Below are 20,000 nucleotides of genomic sequence, written 5' to 3'. Positions count from 1 at the left end.
AGGGCGGACCCACACTGAGGTACACACACGGTCAGGGCAGACCAACAAAGGCACCGAGGTACACACACGGTCAGGGCAGACCCACAACGAGGTACACACACCGTCAGGGCGGACCCACACTGAGGTACACACACGGTCAGGGCAGACCCACACTGAGGTACACACACGGTCTGGGCTAACCCACTATGACACGGACTCTGATTGGGATTATTTTGCTCGATATCGTGGTTGGGATTATTCAGTGCGATTGAAAGATAACCGATTCTCTATGTATTCTGTGGCACAAACTGTTCTAAAAAAACAACAACAATTAAGCAATTACCGAGTTGTAATGGTTTATCATTTTATTTCCATTAACAAAATGAGATTCATGTTTTCATTTTAAAAGAAAAATTGTCCAATGAATTGTAGCCTACCACGATTAGCTTATTGCAGAGGCCAAAAATCACGATTCAGATTCATATGAATAAATTGCGCAGCCCTACACAATCCAATCCACCAGGGCATTGGCTGACGATAAAGGATCCTGAGAGTGTACAGTCTGTGGTCAGAGCGTACCTGAGGAGCCCAGGTATCGGGTCCCGATGAGCTCAAAGCCAAACAGCAGCTGAGGGTCTGCGGGCCGAGAGTAGTGGGCGATGGCCAGGCACACCTGGAGAGGAGAGACCGGAGATCCTTAGCAAGAAACATCTACACGCAGAACACACTTTTTGGATTTTCAATACAATATGATAAAAATTTGGTTCTATAAAAAGCTATAATATTAGAGTGGTTGACATTGAATATTCAAAGAAATCTGGATTGTTATTTGAGATTTGAGTACACACACATAAGAATGGAATTCGGTTTAATCGTTTTTAAGATCTCATCGAATCCTATTCCAAATAAATAATACTTTTGATCCTAAATTAATTAGCTTCTTCCCATTTGTGTTTCCAATTTCCTCCGTTTGTCTGAGCGTGTGTGTGTGCATTTTAGAAATAGCCGTGCTGCCCCAGCTCTGTCATTTCCAGTGGCAGAGAGATCTATATAGATTGGCTTCAATCCATACTGCACAATAAAAACACAAGGGCCGTTTTAAGAGGAAACCGTAATTACGTGTGTGGTTTCCATAAATAGACGGCTAAGGATAGGGGCAGAAACATGGCCTCCATGCCCAAGGTGGTGCCATGTGCTACCTTTAGGGAGAGCAATTCAATCACCAGATGGATTTCGAAACTAAAATGTAGATATATATTTTTTAATGGGCCGGAGTTCAGCAGTGTTTCTGAGCTGGTCGCCATAGGAGTGAACCAAACCAGCTACATGCTGGTCCAGACTCAAACCCTGGCCCACAGCCTACAGTCAATAACAGAGTTCTGGGCACTCCAACTGTCTGGGTGACTGTGTGACGTGAACTAGCGTAGCGTAGCTCGCTGGGCGGGTGGCCCTGTACTTGATGTACAATTATTGTAAACAAAGAAAGGTACGGGCTGGGCAGCATCTTTCATTCGTAGAATATATCAGATATAGGCTGTGATTTTGTTGATGTTTCATTATTTTGGAACGAGACTAAAAACACCACCGAGCTAATGGAATGAGGTGTCAGAGCAACGTGATCTTTAATACCATTTTTTCCTCCAAAGAGGAAACGCAACAATCAGTGCAAAACAATCAGAACCACTTCCATAATTACAGCATGTGCAGAACCAACACCCATTATTGTCTCGCCCTCGTCACACTCTGCCCTGTCGCGGTCCGGCGATGTCATAGGGCGCGTGTTTCAATGGAGGCCTTGTTCCCCGGCCCGTGGTGCTGAATCTAAAGTTCTACCCAGTCACATGTTCCCCTGGTCAGTCACTACCTACCGAGGCTGGCTTTTGATCCCAGCATCCAAACTGGGGTTTTATACTGGTGTGACCTCAGCATGGCCTGGTCCTACCAGACTCTCGTACATCATTTCATTTGCAGAGAGTCTGGCCACTCTCCATTGACAAACGTTAACTCACTTGAAGGCGGGGGTCTGTTGGAGTTTAAGACTATTGGATCTGTCCAGTGCCACTCTGGATCTGCCTTAACCAATGGCTAACGTTTGACTACAACTCAAACTAGCGCACGACCTCAACGTCATTGCTCTCAGCCACCCCCTCTGTTCGCTGATTGGACCGGCAAAATTCGACCGGAGAAAACCCACGAATATTCCGCAAACCCAGACGTAGTACTGAAGGGAAATGAATATTGAGCAGAAGTACGTAGGCGGGCGAAGCCAGGCTGACAGCATGCCTGATCGACCCGAGTTATTTAGACAACACACTGGGGTAACGCGTTACCACATTCACCTTCTTAGCCCCCTCAGGACCGGCCTCATCGAAGCTGAACCGCACGATGCGGAAGTCCTTGCAGTAGAGGATGAGCTCGCTGGGGTTGAACTTGAGCTTCTGATTGGAGCCCAGGACTTTCTTCTTCCCCTTCGCATCGTTGACTGGAACACAACAACAAGAACAACACAATCTGAGCTTAAAGTAAACAGAAATGGCCTTCATGATATTGAGGAAGATGAAAGAAAGTACCATAATTCAGATTCCTGTACTACAAGTTTTATATAACATCAAATGCTGTGTAAAGGAAAGTCTCCCTCATGCATATTTTCCATTGAGGATAATCGAGAAGATTTTGTTGTAATTAATAAGCAAGTAGCAATTTCTTTGGACAGAACAAGAATTGTATGAAGAGTCAACAGAAATAATTACTAAAAAAAAAGTCTACTATAACTCTTGATGATCACAGCATATAAAATGGGTATGCATACAAGCTTTTTCATCACACATTGTGTATGGAGAAAATATGATCATTTATGCTGAATCCCAAATGATCTTGCCAGTAACTGTCAAGCAGAACCAAATAAACAGAAGTGGAAATGCTTCTTCCTACAAAAGGACACATTTAAATCAACACCAGAAGGCAAACAAACAAAACAAAACACAAACAGGCCGAGAACACACACAGAACAACACATGAAGATTGTGTGGATGCCTGGAGGTGGTTTGGAGGTGAGGTTCTGTGCAGTAACCGTAGACGCAAATGAGCAGAAGAAAGAAAATCGGAGAGGTACATGCCCGTGGCCGACATCACAATTCACACTGAAAGGAAACCACTGAAACATATGTAGAAAAAATGAAACGACTAAGACGCAGCGTTGGCTGCTGTGAACAAATGGTCAAACACAGATGGAGGAAGACGTTGTTCTGGAAGGACAATGCTCCCGTTATCTACTCACCAAGGTCGACGGGAACCCTAACACACTCTTTGTATCTTCATAATAACGCAGCTCTCAAAATCAAAACAAAAACGTGCACAATTATCAAATGTCTCCCAACAGCTCGTGCATCATAGTTAAGGTCCTGAAAAATACGTCACAGTTTGTCTGAAATCCCCTTTTGGACAGTACCTGGCATTGGGAAGTACCTAAAAACATGTCTGTGGTACTTTTAATCGGCTCTCTAAGGCTAATAGGAGAGAATAAAACTAAAAGCAAACCGGATGTGCTTTGGGACTACTTTTAGCATTGTTGATTCACAAACAAATGGTGTCATTCATGGACTGGGAAAACAAGTCCCAGCAGCTCGGTAATATTAGCATAACAAACAGACGCTCCGAGCGCTTTGCCCTTGCCCCGTCAGCGAATGACAGCCCAGAGTTGCATAAACAAGTCTAATCCCTGGCCTGCAGCACCACCAGCGCGCCGTCCCCTAAGTGTTGGCCTGGCTAATCCCGAGGGTGGCCCACCAGCGACGCACCACCAGCCCGGGAACCACAGGTACAGAGAGGGGGCTCTTCATTACAAACAGTGAGTGAGGACAGCCCAGTACATCACTGGCCGACAGGCAGCAGAGGGGGGGAGAAGGCTCTGCTCATAAGGAACACACACACACACACACACACACACACACACACACACACACACACACACACACACACACACACACACACACACACACACACACACACACACACACACACACACACACACACACACACACACACACACACGATCTGCAACCACCGAATTATCCCCAAAGCTTTTGAAATGGTTCTCTTTATGTACCTGTCACCACCTGATCCACACAGGCCAGGGGGATGTCATGTTCTCCAAGCAAGCGGTTTGAAACCTGAAATCTCTGAAAGAAAGCAGAATAAAAAATATTAATAGCTTGCATTAAGGCAAAACAAAACGCATACAGCCTCTTATATGAAAATGACATCTAGAGCAGTTTAATGAGGGGACCTACTGGTTGGGCCAGAGCCTCATGGGTGACGAAGGAGACCTTGAAGTTGGTGCAGATCAGTTTCCCCCAAAGGTCATCGTGGCTTTTCTCAGCACCGATGCATTTCCTCACAAAGTTCACCTCATTGACAACAATCTCTCCTGAAGTAATACACAAGAACAAAGGACTGGATCAACACAGGGAGGGGGTTGAAACGGCATCACAAGCAAAACAACTGGACATCCATCCGAGTGCTTTGTAGGAGTGCCTTTGATTTAACGTGAAGAAAATGAGCTCAAACCGAAGAAAAAGCTGTATACTACTACTCTTTTGGATCATACATTACATCACACTTTAAAAACCTACGCCTGTTTAAAAACCGAAGCAATGAAAGTCCAAGTACATCAACGAACATGACCTAATGAATGCACAAGTCCTAAACACTCCTACCAAATACACCATGTAAGCCAAGTGTCATGTGACCATGAGTCATTAGCGGTAGTAAATTCGTTTTTTGTTTGGTCTGAAAAAGCCCACAGACAGCTAGCCTCACAGACACACTACTGCTTGCCTGAGCAGGTCAAGCACTCCTTAATTTGCCTCAAATTTACACGTTAATTTGCCTTCTCTGTTTACACAAAAATAAAAAACATAAGCTCTTATGATTCCTTGGGCATCAATGAGGAGCCAGACCCAGGCCCAGGGTTCCTAGTACACTGGCATTCAGAGGCCAGGAGGAATGATAGTAAACATAGGAGTAGACTCCAAACCCCTTTTTAAATATGGGGTCACCAGCTAATCACAGATTCAGCCCCCAGATGTGTGGAGGACCTTTGAGGGCACACCCATCGTAACCCCGTCTGAAATCCTCCAAGGTACTCTTAAAAGCTTTCACTTCTGCAACAGCTTCTACCCTAGTGTGTGCACGTTTGTGGTCGTTGAGTGTTATCTTCAGGACCCGGAGTTCACGTGCAGATTCTCACTTCTGCAGCCTATTTGCAAAGAAAGGACTGGAGTGTACGTACAGATTCTCACTTCTGCAGCCATTTGCAAAGTAAGGAAGTCAAGTGATCATATAGGCCTTGTATTATCGCTGCCTAGTACTATGACAGTTGCAATGAACTACTTAAAACCGTCACAAAAGACACGGAATGCCATGGCATTTATCACTACCAGTATAAATGTGCTATCATGTTGAGTGAGTTAGTGAACGACGCGAGTAGTTTAATATTATGCAAATTACCCGATAAAGATTTGACACGCCAAGTGCATTGTCCTACTGCATTCTCACATTATTTAATCTATGGCAAAGAAAACTCACCTGGAAGTAGTGTTGCTTCCAACTTTTTAACAGGAGGGTGTAGGCTTTTCTTTACATCCGTCTGGAGATAAAGAAAACAGGCAGCACAGGGTCACATTGTAGACTTCAAATGCAAAGTCTTTAGAGATAGAGTAGAGGCTTATGTCTTTCAATAACAACAGTATCTCAGCTAATTATATTAACTATATATACTAAATTTAACAATATACACTATTCGAAAAGTTTGTTTTGGAACAGACCAACAGGATGTAGTGACAATTAAACACATCTTAATAACACTACTACCACTAGTGAGCATATTTACATTAGCTTTAAGTGAGTAAGTAAGTAAGTAAGTAAGTAAAAAAGTAAGTAAGTAAGTAAGTAAGTAAGTAATAAGTGTACAGTAAGTACAGCAGGATGAAGTCACAGTGAAACAATTCTTACCATCACTACTTCCTAACCTCACTAGTGAGCAGGTTGGACATGAGCTTTAAGTAAGTAAGTTAAAGTAAATAGTTGTATGTGTTGTATGTGTCCTGTGAGGATTCTTATCCTGACAACAGGATAACAATGTTAGGATCGTACCTGTAGAGGAGGGAGGTAGGACTTGAAGGTGGGCTTCAGGGGTCTCACAGTAAACATGGTTTAAGTCGGATTACAGTCCACCGCCCGGCTCTATGGTCCCCTCAGCAGGGGCTGGCTGTACTGGAATTAACACGGTGTTAACCAGTACGATCTAAAACCAAGACGTTGAGTTCACCGGTGATCATAAAGGGGTGCTGTCTTCGGGACGAAGCGGCGAGCAGGTCGGATCCCCCATCGATGAGGAACCAGCGGGGAGGCGGACAGTTGTCAGCGGTGTTAGCCTCTGGGGCGGCTGCGGGGCTATGATCTATGAGGCTAACACACTATGAGCAATGAAGCTACGGAGCTATGAGGCTAATAAGCGATGAGCATTGAAGCTACGGAGCTTTGAGCTATGAAGCTATGGCGCTAGGAAGCTACGGAGCTAAGAAGCTATGAGCTATGGAGCTAGCAGAGGCTCCGAGGAGCATCAGATCTCCACACACAGTCACCAGACACTCAGAGTTCAGCGTCCACCCTCCGCTCCTCCGGTACTCATCGCTACAGATCCTTAGGGTCCATGGCTGCATTCAGAACACTACAGGCTCACTGGGGCTGTGGGCCTGACGTCCATGTTTATGTTGGTGGGAGGGGAGGGCCCGGAGATGGGGAGGGCCAAGAGACAGGGAGGGCCCTCAGACACAAGGAGGGCCCCCATACACACACACACACACACACACACACACACACACACACACACACACACACACACACACACACACACACACACACACACACACACATATGTATATATATATATATATATATATATATATATATATATATATATATATATATATATATATATATATATATATATATATATATATATATATATATATATATATATTATAAGGTAGTAGCGTATGCGTGTGATATCCCTCAAAACCCTTGATGAGAGCAACAAGTGGATGTGGGGCAATACAGAGAAGATGCTTTCTGTACATGTGGGCTCTCCGAGTAGGGACCTGATCAATTACATATGTACCACTGTATGTTTCTTGGGTTGGTTACATTTTTTTTTTACATTGTTGTATATTTTTATACTATACCGGAGAGGGACTGCCTCCTTACACCGTGAGTTCAAATTGTTAGAAGATGATGATCCATGCAGTCTAACCGTCTAACTTGTGTCCCTTCAACAGTCCACCAGAGGGCGCTGTTTCCCAAGTATTGTGTTCCAAACGCCTACAAACAGCGTCGTTCTCAGCAGCAGCCTGACGAGGACTACAAGTTCACCTCACGTCATTCAAAGCCCACTGAGAACGAAGACTGAAGTGGAATGCATAGCAAGAGTTTAGTTTGCCTACATTGCATTTAAAATAAATACATTTGTTTATCAAATGCAATAAATGGCAATTTTTCTTTCTCTTTTACACGCACACAAACACACTCACACACATGCATAAACATTTAACAGTACTAATTAACACTAGGATGCTACAACATTAAACCCCCTGCCCAATCTTCCTGTCCACTACATCACTCACATTTGCATACGTAAACAATTATTTATTACTATTCCAATTATTATTATTGTCATTAACATATTTTTTTATTATACAGTGCATTTCAACGCTACACAGCCATTCACAAACGTACACAACTTTCCTGAAGTGCATTACAGCCTCCGGTCTGGGAAGATCTTGCGCATGTGCAGTGCATGTTTTCCCCGAACACAACTCATGAATATTTAAATAATTTCCCGTTCCGCTCCTCTCATTGGATCCTCTCTCCCGGTTTCCTGTGTGATGTTTAAGATGGGGTTCCATATATGGTGCGTGCCGCCTCTACGTCACCTGAGAGTCTCTGCCCATCGCAGCGCCCGATCGGTTGTAGGTTCGAAGACCAGAATGTCGTGAGGACGCCGCCGGAGGAGCATCCATGCTGTTAAACACTATAAGGGATCTTGCGGTAGACTTGGATTTTATGTTCTTGACGGGTTCGTCGCGCAAAGTTTTTGGTTTTGGACTCCAGGACTAGACTTGGATAAAGTGATACTTTCCGCTGTCCCAGTGGGACACAGCAGAAGATAAGGTTACCCAGTAAGGCTACCCATAAACCAGTTCAGGATGGTGAGTGATCAAGAGACTTATGGCACTGATATTATCACTATGGAGTTTATGGACTTCTGTTTCATAGACCTGCACTTTTAAAAAAACATTATTACATCACAGTATGTATGATGCTCTCATGTTTTCATAGTTTAAACTTTTAAGTCTTCATTAATTTGAGGCTCATTTATTTTGTCCAGAATTTTATCAGTAACCAGACAATTTATTAATCTCTTCTCTAAGTCGAGATACACTGATGTCTCTCCCCCCTCACTCTCCCTTCTTCTGTCTCTCTCTCTCCCTCTCACTCTCCCCCACTCCCTCTCCCCTATCTCTGTCTCCCCTCTCTCTCTCTCTCTCTCTCTCTCTCTCTCTCTCTCTCTCTCTCTCTCTCTCTCTCTCTCTCTCTCTCTCTCTCTCTCTCTCTCTCTCTCTCTCACTTTAATATCTTTCTGATATCTAAGACTAACAGGTAAATATTGCAGCCAGAGCTGGTCATTTGGTTTCACCTTTGACCCCTTTGACTGGCAGACAATACACACATCTATAATCTTTCCCACTAGGACACAAACAGTTTCCAGAGTGTTTATGGGTCATGTATCACCGCCCGTCAAACCAGCCCGGTTACCAGTGTGGGCCACGGAGTGTGTAGTGTGTTGTCTACCCTGAGCTCGGGCCGGACCTGAGACAGGTTTTTCCTGGTGGTTGAATGCATTCCCCTCAACACACACACGCCCAAGGCTAACGATAGAAGAGGAGATGGAATGGCCTCCGCCTTGGTACGCTGGCAGGCTGGTATGTTTGGAGTTCAGATGCCCTGAGCGGATGTGTGTTGTCATCTGGATCACCACTGATGGTAACTCGTGGGCGATTGGGTCCAGCACCTTTACGGTGACATTGCACGTTATAGTGTTAAAGGAGTTAAAGAAAATAAGAAAAGCAACTTCACATTGGTGTCTGCCCTCTTGAAAAGTAAGAGGACTGGTGAAGCAGATATTAACCTTTTGTTTTGGGATATTTGAAGAGGCACAAGAATGCTCCATTCATTGGAACAAGAGCAGCCTAGCCAGTCTGTCCCAGTGTCTGAAATAGCAAACAGAAAGCCTGCCTATGGGTTCCCTCCCAGCCAGATGCAGAAAAGTAAGTCACTCTGACAGCAGATGGCTTGCATTAGCGCTAGTCTCTCCTACTGGGAGGTGCGTAAACTCAGAAACACCCCCCTCCCCATTTTAAAGCATTTTCCCAAACCCATCTCTGCTGAAGAGATTTACCCAGGAGCTGAGGCTCTGGGAGCAGGATGAGGATGCAGAGTGTTGACCTGCAGAACTCCTTGCGCGTGTCTCTCTCTCGTACGCCCATTCCACCTTCTAGTGTCGGCCACCCGGCCCGGCCTAATGTGGATGAATGAATGCTGAGGCGCCCTGTGATCCCTGCCTCACGTCGACATGGTTCACCCTCACGCTGTTTCCTTGATTAAGTACGAGTGGTTCATAGAGAGTGCTGAGCATATTCATAGCAGGTTGATTTATAAGTATGCTTTCAGTTATTACTAGGCTATTAGTATCTGTAACACTTGCTTGCTTCATGGTGCATTGAGCATGGCTGTAGAGGAAACAGTACACGGCTTTGAATCGCCTGCTGGTTGATTTTGTCTGGTTGTTCTTTTAACTCAATTTGACACGTTCTCCGCCACACTCAGTAGAAACAGAATGAAGCACAATTCAAGCTGAACATTGAAGCAGACAACCAGACAACCAGACAACATGTTGCTGGTGTCTGGGGTCAGTATCATCCACAGCTTGCAGTATCTCTGTTTAAACCAACTTATGGCAAGGTCATGTTTGGCAAAGTCACGTCTGAGCCCACAGAGAATCTCATGTATTCGTTGCAAAAGAAAATCCAACTTGTATCTCATAAGCCAAGTTTTAAATCAATTAAATGTTAATATTTTGCAGCAGGCACTGCATGCTTTTAATTTACTTAATATACATAAATAACACTGGTGGGAACCCAATTCAAACACATGCACGTGCTTCACATGAATGGATTGTCAAGGTCTGTTTGTCCCTGGCTGTTCATTACCCACAGTAGCAACACACCACCTGGGATTGGCCGATTCAGAACTGGTTTGCAATGGTGTGAATTCTATCGGTGAAGGTGACCTCATCATGTCTCCATAACTGGATTAATACTAGATCCTCTAGTCTGAGGTGACACCTGTGTCCCTGTTCAGTGATTCACGCCGTGAACAGGGAGTATGTGTGCACGGTGACTGACTCTGCTGGTTTCACTGTGGTCACACGTCAGGTGGCCTCACAGTCTGGGTGTTGACTCTCTTATCACTGGCGGCTCTGCCCTTGGTTACCTTTTGTTTTCACTCTACTCCCTCTATCTGGGAACGCAGCGTGGATCTTGGAGTCTTTCTAATGCATGGCTTTTATAACAAACATGCTCTTTTAGAATGATACGGCATCGGCATGGGAGTTTTATTTTAATAAACTCAGAAAGGATTCATTCTCCGTATTGAAAATCATTCTGATTGGCCAGTGTAAATAGTAAAGAATACCAGCAATAGTTAAGCCTTAAACTAATCAGTCTCAGCGATCCTATTTAGAGATTAGAATCATTGTTTTAATGTTTACTAGCATAAATACAAATTTAGTGACTGAAACCCAGACCACATACCATGTATCTTAAAAATACTCTCAAATGATCTCAATGGTTTACAACAAAAAGGTCTAAAAATATAAAAAAAATGTAATGCTACACAGTGACAACACACAACATTCTGCCTGCCTGATTCATCTCAGCCTGCAACCAGTCAGCGCTTAGTCGGCTAATATGCCAAATATACCAAAATACATTTATATATATATATAGATAAGCTAAGATAAAACTTTATTAATCACGGAAAGGAAATTCCTGTGTTACAGCACAGCAGCCACGGAAGACACAGGAGATACAATGACACTATACAATAAAAATACAAAGTAGTGCAACTGAAAACCAAAATAGATGCAAAAAGAAATGCCTAAGTATGGACAAACAGAACAAACAGGAAAAACAGTACACCAGTTTTCTATTTGTTTGTTTTTCTCCCCATGTCTGAACATACGATTCCAGGCATATTGTAGAACCGGCGTGTTCGAGAGGTGGGAGGGACGCATCACGTGTGCTTCTGATCAGGGCACCGCATCGCCGATGCGGTGCCCTGATGAGAAGCACACGTGATGCTTCTGAAGAGCGCCGCAGTGCAGACGGGTGACCCCTGTCCCTGCCCGTCGACCACCATCCCCCGTCTGCAGGTGTTTACGTCTCATAGAGAAACAGCAGAAGCTAATGGTCCGTGCAACTCGTGTTCACATACCCGTAACCCAGGGCAACAAAGACTGTTTAAACCACTCCCTCTTTTAACCTGACTGTGCAGTTATTTACTGCCTGGTCAGGACAGCAGGACCAGCATTCCCCTGACAAGACATTCACTAGGCCCAGTCTGGGGGGGGGGGGGGGGGGGGGGGGGGGGGGTTCTTGGGCTCGGGGGAGTCTCATACAGGCCGTTATGTGGAGCACCCCCCATGGGCTCAGCTTCCCTCCAGCGGCCTGCTGTCCTGGGTCAGAATGGCGTGATGAGACGGGGTGCTTGTCGTTGTAGCCTGGAGGCAGTCGAGGAGACTTTACTGTTCAATCTTGATCTGCGTGTCACAAGATGGACGCCTGTGATCCACTTGAATATCGTCTGAATTGTTACCACGGTCGCCCCAGTCTGATGTGGTCGGCCATTGTTTCTCTCTGTTTCCTCCATCGGTCCACTGAGATCGGTTATGATCGGTTTTGCAGATGTCTGTTTCCCATTTGCATTCCTGCTGAACTCACCTGAGTGGGGGCTGCAGTTATTAGACGTTTTGGATCATAATATCCCCCAAACAATGAACATCTGATGGCGGTCCGTGTTTGTCTTGGCAACCTGACACCGAGATCAATGATTCACCGGTTTACAGCAGAGAACGTGCGCGTCGGCTTCTGTCACCCTGTTTGTTGTTTCTGTTTAGTCTCTTAATGTTTGATCCCTCATGTTCAGCCATATCATTCATACAATAAAGCTGCAACAGGGTTTTATTATCCAGAAGTGCAGTCTCCTCAAAACGTTACGTCAGCATACGATTCGATTCCGTCGACTGCAGGGTGTTCTCGGCTGAGTCCCAACTCATGCAGACGGTGTAGCCTGGCCGTGGAATCGCTTGCTTTGCATAACTCATATAACCCTCTCTCTCAAATGATCTCTAAACACAGACGTTTGCTTTGTTTTTTGTTTGCAAATTGACCTTGAAAGAGAGGTTTCATATTCTGGTCCCGAATTGTCAAAGACTTTTTTTCCCTCATTCCTATTTATCTTTATTTTAATATACATGCATCTCTATATGCATATTTTATCAATCTACTTTTTAATTCCTTTGAACACATGGTGGGATGTGTGTCAAATCTGGAGCAGAGAAGGGACTTGGCAGAGCAGGCAGAAGAGGGGGAAAGTGCTGCTTTTGATACTGAATCAAACCCAGCCACTTCCTGTACCCTGAGCCCAGCTTGGCTCCGCGCTCGCCTTATATGGTCATGGTATTTGCATGAAGGCAGCGCTTGTACTTATGGATCAGGGTGCAAAAAATCCTAAAACATTTACACTAAATATCTCGTTCCTAACAGTTTTCCTACTCTTATCGGTTTTCTTGCAAGAAAACATGACGACTCCTCCAACATGTAGTCGTGGAACGTCCAAGCCCAGCAGGGTGGCATGATGCAGCAGAATGATCTCCCCGACTGGGACGTGTGTAACGCGCCAAGGACGTGAGGCGGAAGTCCAAGGCGCTTCCATAGCGACGGTGTTGTTACAGCTGACTCTAGCTGGCTCTCCGGTGTCTCCCCCGGGACCTGTCATCTTGTTTGCATTCTGCCACCTCGCTCTCCCTCCCCTCGACCTGCTGCAGCTCAAGGTGTTCTCTCGTTAGGAGAACCCACAGCCCGGCGCCTTCAAAACAAACAAAGGTGCACTTCCACGATTTTATCCAACGACGCGCAAGTCAAAATAACCATAGCACCCATGAGAATGACCGCTTGGCCATTATGTGACCCGTTGGAGGGGGAATTAAAACATGATCAACCTAGCTACACACGATCCCTTTAAGCCTATGTTGGACTGAAAAAAAAAAATACAAAGTTAGCCCTTTTTGAATCTCTTATAGCGTGGGGCTGCTAGAATGCCGGGCGTCTGCCTAAAGGCCCGTTCAGAGAAACCCTGGACTCAGGCGAGGAGAAAAATGTGGGCTGGGAATTAAATAACAAAGATTCCTCCCCTCCCTTCTCTTTCCCATCATCTTGCCACCAGGCCGACCTCAACACTCCACCGTAGCAGAGCTCAGAGCAGACCCTTCGTGGCTGTTGTTGTAGTGTGTACACCTCCCAGCCAGGGGAGGTGTACACATGTGTACCTGCGAACCACACACACTCACACTACACCGCTGTTGTGAATCACAACATGTTTGTGGTTATCCAACCTGGTGGAGGAAGGGGTTAACGCTGAGAAAGTAAAGCCATTCTTTGAATAGCTGACATTTTAAGCGCTCACTGCCTATCTGTCTTGAAGTAATCATTCCAAACATGTCTTCAATGAAGGATGAGGTGGATTGGGACTGACGGCAGGCTGGGTTAGGCACTTTATTTTAATGGTACCTTTATGTTTGCTAACAAAGGCACTGGGAAGTTTCACTTGATTTGAAGTATATGAAAATGAGATGTGTTTTTGGTTACGTTTGAGAAATGGCAGAAAGACACACCTTTTGTACAAGTCTTGTAGGTCAGAATCATGGATTTATGGCTTGTATAATGAACTGCTAAACGAACTAACAGCAGAACAAACATTTAACACAGCTGAGCAACATGTTGAACCAGGTCTGTGTGGTTTGTTTGTTTGTATGCCTTGTGTCGTCCACCATCTTTTTACCTCATCATTTGAATGAGCATATTACACCCATTACGTGCATCAATTGTAAACAGAGGATGTTCAATGATTAGCCAAGAGCGTCAGGGAATTATTCAAATCAAAAAGTTCATGGAACCAAAGGCCTTATTGATGCTTTTTCACATTCAAATCTTTCTAAATGGAATACTTGTTCAGGGAACACTTCCTTTCTATGGGACGATAACGTTAGCTTGAAAAACAAGAATCACCTAAAAGGCCTTTTCTCTCTCCCTCTGTTGGACCAATCGGTTCGGCAGTGAAGTCCTAAACGGAGGGCTATAGTGTCTAGCCGTGACTCATGTGTTGGAGCGGTTCTGTTTGGCCGTCCAGGAGGAGGAGACTCACTCCCCTTAGCAGCCAGATGAGATTGACTCATAACACATGACTGATGACCTCAGCCAGGCCAAGAGAGTTCTCAGACGCACTCCTTCTGAAACAACAACACGTGCAGAAGGTGGACTGTGCCCACAACGGGTCTGCATCAGCACTTATGGGAAGCCTGACTTTCGAAGTTAGAGAAACTCAGCTCATCACTTGTGTGTGTGTGACAGCAAACAAAAATCCCATTTACTAGTCGAGGTGAAACAGGGCATTTATTTATTTAGCCATCGCAACCTCATTGCCAGAAAGCGAGGGCCTTATTTAGAACTGATGGCTAGTACACAAAATAAAGACACACACTGCAATACACATGGATGAGGCCCCAACCCTATGAAACAAACAAACATTTCAAGTAGGCTACATTTCTTTCTTTTATTAAAAGGATCTACGTTAGTCTAGCCTTGGCAGCCACCTTCCGCGGGTCCACCACAAAAACACACAAACACAACGGCCCACAGCTCAACATGAATACAGCCGCGTCATGATAACGTGACGCACAAAAATGATACAAATCAAAGAAAGATACTAAAGGGGTGTTGTGTTTGACCGTGGTGACGCCGGTGTGCTGTGTTTGTGACAGTGGTGAGTACGAAGGCGTGTGTTAGTGACAGCGTTGTGCGTGCGGCCGTGTGTTTCAGGGGAGCCGGGGCCACCACCGGTACCACTGGCAGAGCCACAACGTGAAGATCAGCGGCGTGGACGACATGGTGCTGCTCAGCAAGATCCACGAGGACTCCATCGTGGACAACCTGAAGAAGCGCTACATGGATGACTACATCTTTGTATCCTCTTTCACACTCCCGGCTCGCAGGCCGGCGAGAAATATCTGCTCCCCCCCCCCCCCCCCCCCTGCCCACCAAACTGTTCCCAGAATAGCTGACTGGCCGTTCCACGGTTCTGAGCAGCTATGAGTAATACGGTAACGTTTACAAGGGACCCGCCCACCCACCAGTCTGTTCTGTGGGCTGGGGGGGGGGGGGGGGGGGCTGTCTGGCCCCCTAAACTCCCCAGTCAGGCCTCTGAAAGTTCCCTTTATAATCCCTTAAAGTGTGTGTGTGTGTGTGTGTGTGTGTGTGTGTGTGTGTGTGTGTGTGTGTGTGTGTGTGTGTGTGTGTGTGTGTGTGTGTGTGTGTGTGTGTGTGTGTGTGTGTGTGTGTGTGCGTCGATCCTAATCAAGTGTTTTCTGCTTTGATCTCACTGGGCTGTATCTCGTACCAGTGAGGGGAGAGGACAATGACAGTGGAGCGATTCAGTGACGGTTTGTGTGAATGAAACCTGCCCTTCCTACTACCACTGGACAGGCCCTGCTTTGTGTCGGACCAGGATGTGCTGCTGGGGTGAAACCCCCCGCATATATCATAGTGGAGGGTTTGGACTCAGACACCCGAGCGGGGGTTTCATGCACATTTATCTACGACATTACCACAGGACTTTTAAGACTTTTAGGACTTTTAGTACTTTTCCAACAGCTGAGTGCCGGAAGTTAAACACGTTAAAGTGGTTGATTCCGTGATTTGTTAAATGTAAAGGTTAGTTCTAGACTTGGAGTGAGTCCTTGGGTGATTCTGGGCGCTGAGCGTCCGTAACACTGGGGTCTTTCAGCTGGGGTCACTGGCGGACCCCATCAATACCTCCTCTCTTCACCCTGAGCTGTTTGACCCCTGGGCCAAACAAACATCTCACAGTGATACAATTTGTGATCTGTTGGCTCTAACGTGGAAACAGCTGAGTCGTTGTGAGGCTCAGACTGGGTCCCCATAGACCGCCCCACACGGCCTGGCCACACAGACCCGAAGCATAGAGCACGTGGTCATTTGGGGTTCCCTCTGATGCGTTTGTACGTGTGTGGCAGTATAAGACTCAAGACTCACTTGTCCAGATCTCACCTAGAATATAGCCTCCCCTTTAACCCCCCAAACGCATCTTACACACTTATTGTATGTTGTACGTCCTTGCACTTAAAGATGAGCTCTTATCCTAGCTATCTTTGTCGTATACAGGGAATGGGTTAACCTGGTGATAGTTAGTGCTTAGCACTTGGTTCTATGATCCTCCTTACTGTACCGACAGAGATATATTGTTGTTTCTCTTTCTTCTGACAAATGTACCCACTGTAAGTCGCTTTAGATAAAAGCTAAATGCCCTGAATGTTTGATGTAAATATATACGGTCCCTAACCGGTGACACCAGACCTACATCGGCCCGGTACTCATCTCCATCAACCCCTTCAAGCAGATGCCGTACTTCGGGGAGAAAGAAGTGGAAATGTACCAGGGCGCGGTGAGTAACCCCTCCCTGGACCCGGAGGGACACGCGAGACGGCCACACAGAGTCACAGGGCTCGGCTTTCAGAAAATATAATCCATCCATCCACTGATTTGATAAATATCGTAGGCTGGGGACTGGAGATGAATTGAGCGAGGTGTTGCTGAAACCGTTCCCGGTGTTCTGTGAAGTGAACGTGTTGCCTTCAGGAACTGGCGTCACCTTTCTGAAAGAACAGCCTGCTGAAGTCGAATGCTCTCTGCGAGCCTACTGAGAGCTTATGTAGGTCATGCAAAATGACCTCATAGTCTTGCAAAAAAGCTACTTAAGAATAGATTTTAAATACACATTGGCATTAAACGTGAAACATACCTTAGGTCTAATTAAGGCCTATTGTCTGATGTAATGTCTTGGTTTGGTTTTGTTAGCACCCTTATAAAACGAACAATAGAAACACATACTTCATGCCACAGAGATTTAGAGGGCCAGTTCTATATGATTTACAAGGTACGTTCCAATCACATCATACAGAGTGCTGAACAGATCATATGATCGCAATTTTGCGTACTCAATGCAAAGCAGGTGTCCTTTGTTGTCATCCATCCAGGCCCAGTATGAGAATCCTCCTCACATCTATGCTCTGGCAGACAACATGTACCGCAACATGATGATCGACCGGGAGAACCAGTGCGTCATCATCAGGTATGAGCAGACTGCAGCCCGTTCCGCTCTCCGTAGAACACACTGATCCCTCCGCTCTCCTCGCCCAAGACACGCTGGTCAGTTCACCTGCCTTCTGGGAACATTCTCTCAGCCGGCACTGAAGGTGAAGAATGAGGAAAATGAGGTGTTCTTATTGTGGCATGTGACACCAGGAGGGCGGGGCGCAGGCAACGTGGTGAACTGGTTCCACCGGTCATGTGCTCAGCTGAACCAGTTAAAGGAACTTTACCTCTTGGCTGGAATTGTAGGCCTTTGGGAAAACGTGGAGGAGGGATAAATAGGAAAAAAATATAACATAATAATATAATAAAAGGATATTAATTGGACCACATGTGGTCGGTATTACAACAGGTCACATCTCTGCAGTCTAAATGTTACTTCTTGTTGATGCCTGAGCAGTATTTATAAGTATCACAAGGCTTTACCTCAAATGATCCACTTCATTTAATTGTTCTGAGAACTGTCGTTATTCGATACTGTCAGAGCTTTCCCCACTGTGAGAGAGCTGTATTTGTTGTTGTTATAAAACACTAGTTTTATGGTCGGCTGTTGTTGAGTGTAAAGTGTGGTGTCATGGTTTGAGGCCAGTCCCCCCAGTCCCCCCAGTGCCATGCTGCTCCCCATTCACCTGAGCCTCTGCATACCAGTGCTCCCAGCATCACAGGACTGCTGCTCAGCACTTTCCCTCTCCTGTTGTGTGGCCCCACCAGCACTTGCTAGCTCATTTCCCCCACAGAAAAGCATCGCAGTGGGTCTGAAATCAAGCAGAGCGGTCAACAAAGGCCGGGGCTGTGTTGTTATGAAGCAGCTCTCTGCATACAAAGGCCCGCTGCCAAAGAGCCGTCAGGGCGATGTTGTCAACAACATCCCCTGGTGTGAGTGCAGGGTGGGGCCTCCCATACCGTGTGATTAAGGTGTGCTTACGGTGTGATTAGGTGGGGTAGTGATGATGAGGGGTGGTTCTGCAGTGTAGACTATCAGGCCTGTGTCGTTCTCTGCTCTCTGATGGGAGGTCACCCATGTGTGCCTACGGTGTTTCAGTCTGGTGTGAAGGGATATGTCTCCGCGTCGTGTTGAGCATTCGTGTAAAGTCTTCTGATGGTTTGTAGGCCGATGTTTGTGCGCCTCAATCCCCCTCTGTTCGCGGTCATCGTGTGTGTAATTGCCACCCTGTTAATTGCACAACTGCACTGTACTGTGAGCGGTGAACTCTGGACCCACTGGCTTGAAATAATCTGCTCCACATTTTCCTGAGCAGAGCCAAGTCCTTTGTTGTTGTTCCCAGAGGCCGGCCCTGTGCCAGCCGGACCAGAGGAAACTGAGTTACAGCAGTAAACATTAACGCCACTATATGGCTGTTTAATCCTGCTCTGGTAATGTAGCATAAAACCCCTCTGATAAAACACTGTGCCAATGCCTCTCAAAATATCTCAATGGATTCTGAACTTAAAGAAGTAATAAAAGACATGGAATTCAAAATGACGGCATAAATATTCCGAAATGTCATGGAGTCAAGACTGTTGAATAGACAACATGGGAAGCCCTCGCCAAATAACAGCGATGAGAGGTAAAACACGATACGGTCTATGAATGCATGAAACACTCACTCCATCATCCACACGTCGCTTCTTCAATCCCTCACATTTCTTCCATGTTTGGGCACGACGTCTTTGAGGAAGTGGACGATGCATTCGTTCCGTTTGGTGCCAAAACAATGAGTCCAATGAGACCTCTTTGGGCCTAAAATAGGATTTGATTAAATCGGCAGCCACAGCTTGAAACCAGAACTGGTGAGGAGGACAATAACCTGCTGGGACAATAATACCCAGCTGGGACTCACCAGGTCAGACCAGTCGTTGGGAGCTCTGGTCACCAGTTCAGACCAGTCGCTGGGAGCTCGGGTCACCAGTTCAGACCAGCAACTGGGAGCTCTGGTCACCAGTTCAGACCAGTCGCTAGGAGCTCTGGTCACCAGTTCAGACCAGCCACAGGGAGCTCTGGTCACCAGTTCCCACCAGCCACTGGGAGCTCTGGTCACCAGTTCAGGGGATTTCCTCAGCCAGCTAGCTAGGTTCAGATACTTTATTAATCCTTTATTAATCCTTTATTCATACTTCCTCGTTAGTGTGGAATGGGTTCAGATTCAGAGGCTATTAATCCTGAGGGAAATGATTACGGTCTGCTCAAGTTGGAAAGGAAAAACGTAATCATTAATAATTGACAATTCATTCAAATAACACAATCCCATTACAATGTGTGTGTGTAATGTGATACATAACACAGCTTTGTTCCTGGCATGTGGGATGTATGTTGTAGCTGATCCAGTGGTGCTACTGTGTCTCTAAGTCTGGGGACACAGTCGTATCCAGAAGCACAGACGGGGAGAGGGGGAATAT

At 45.9% G+C, this 20,000-nt stretch overlaps 2 protein-coding genes across 3 annotated transcripts in view; one reads left to right on the top strand and one right to left on the bottom strand.

The window, feature by feature from the left end:
- The window catches only part of mtmr10 (myotubularin related protein 10), a 15,992-nt gene extending 9,203 nt beyond the window's left edge, over positions 1-6,789 (bottom strand). The window contains exons 1-6 of the mRNA XM_030377100.1: positions 6,133-6,789; positions 5,566-5,626; positions 4,269-4,405; positions 4,085-4,157; positions 2,319-2,461; positions 559-652 (exon numbers count right to left, since the gene is read on the bottom strand). Of these exons, the coding sequence (XP_030232960.1) occupies positions 559-652; positions 2,319-2,461; positions 4,085-4,157; positions 4,269-4,405; positions 5,566-5,626; positions 6,133-6,189 (565 nt within the window). The 5' untranslated portion in view covers positions 6,190-6,789. The remainder of the gene's footprint in view (positions 1-558; positions 653-2,318; positions 2,462-4,084; positions 4,158-4,268; positions 4,406-5,565; positions 5,627-6,132) is intronic.
- Positions 6,790-7,986: 1,197 nt separating this feature from the next.
- Positions 7,987-20,000, top strand: part of myo1ea (myosin IEa) — a 39,252-nt gene continuing 27,238 nt past the window's right edge. For both annotated transcript variants that reach the window (XM_030376384.1, XM_030376383.1), the window contains exons 1-4: positions 7,987-8,246; positions 15,255-15,398; positions 16,807-16,896; positions 17,489-17,583. In XM_030376384.1, the coding sequence (XP_030232244.1) occupies positions 8,244-8,246; positions 15,255-15,398; positions 16,807-16,896; positions 17,489-17,583 (332 nt within the window). In that variant the 5' untranslated portion in view covers positions 7,987-8,243. The remainder of the gene's footprint in view (positions 8,247-15,254; positions 15,399-16,806; positions 16,897-17,488; positions 17,584-20,000) is intronic.

The sequence above is a fragment of the Gadus morhua genome, chromosome 14 (genome assembly GCF_902167405.1).
Source record: "Gadus morhua chromosome 14, gadMor3.0, whole genome shotgun sequence".
In the NCBI taxonomy this organism is placed as follows: Eukaryota; Metazoa; Chordata; class Actinopteri; order Gadiformes; family Gadidae; genus Gadus; species Gadus morhua.
The sequence above is the reverse complement of the archived record's forward strand: the minus strand, read 5'-3'. Positions and strand labels throughout refer to the sequence as shown.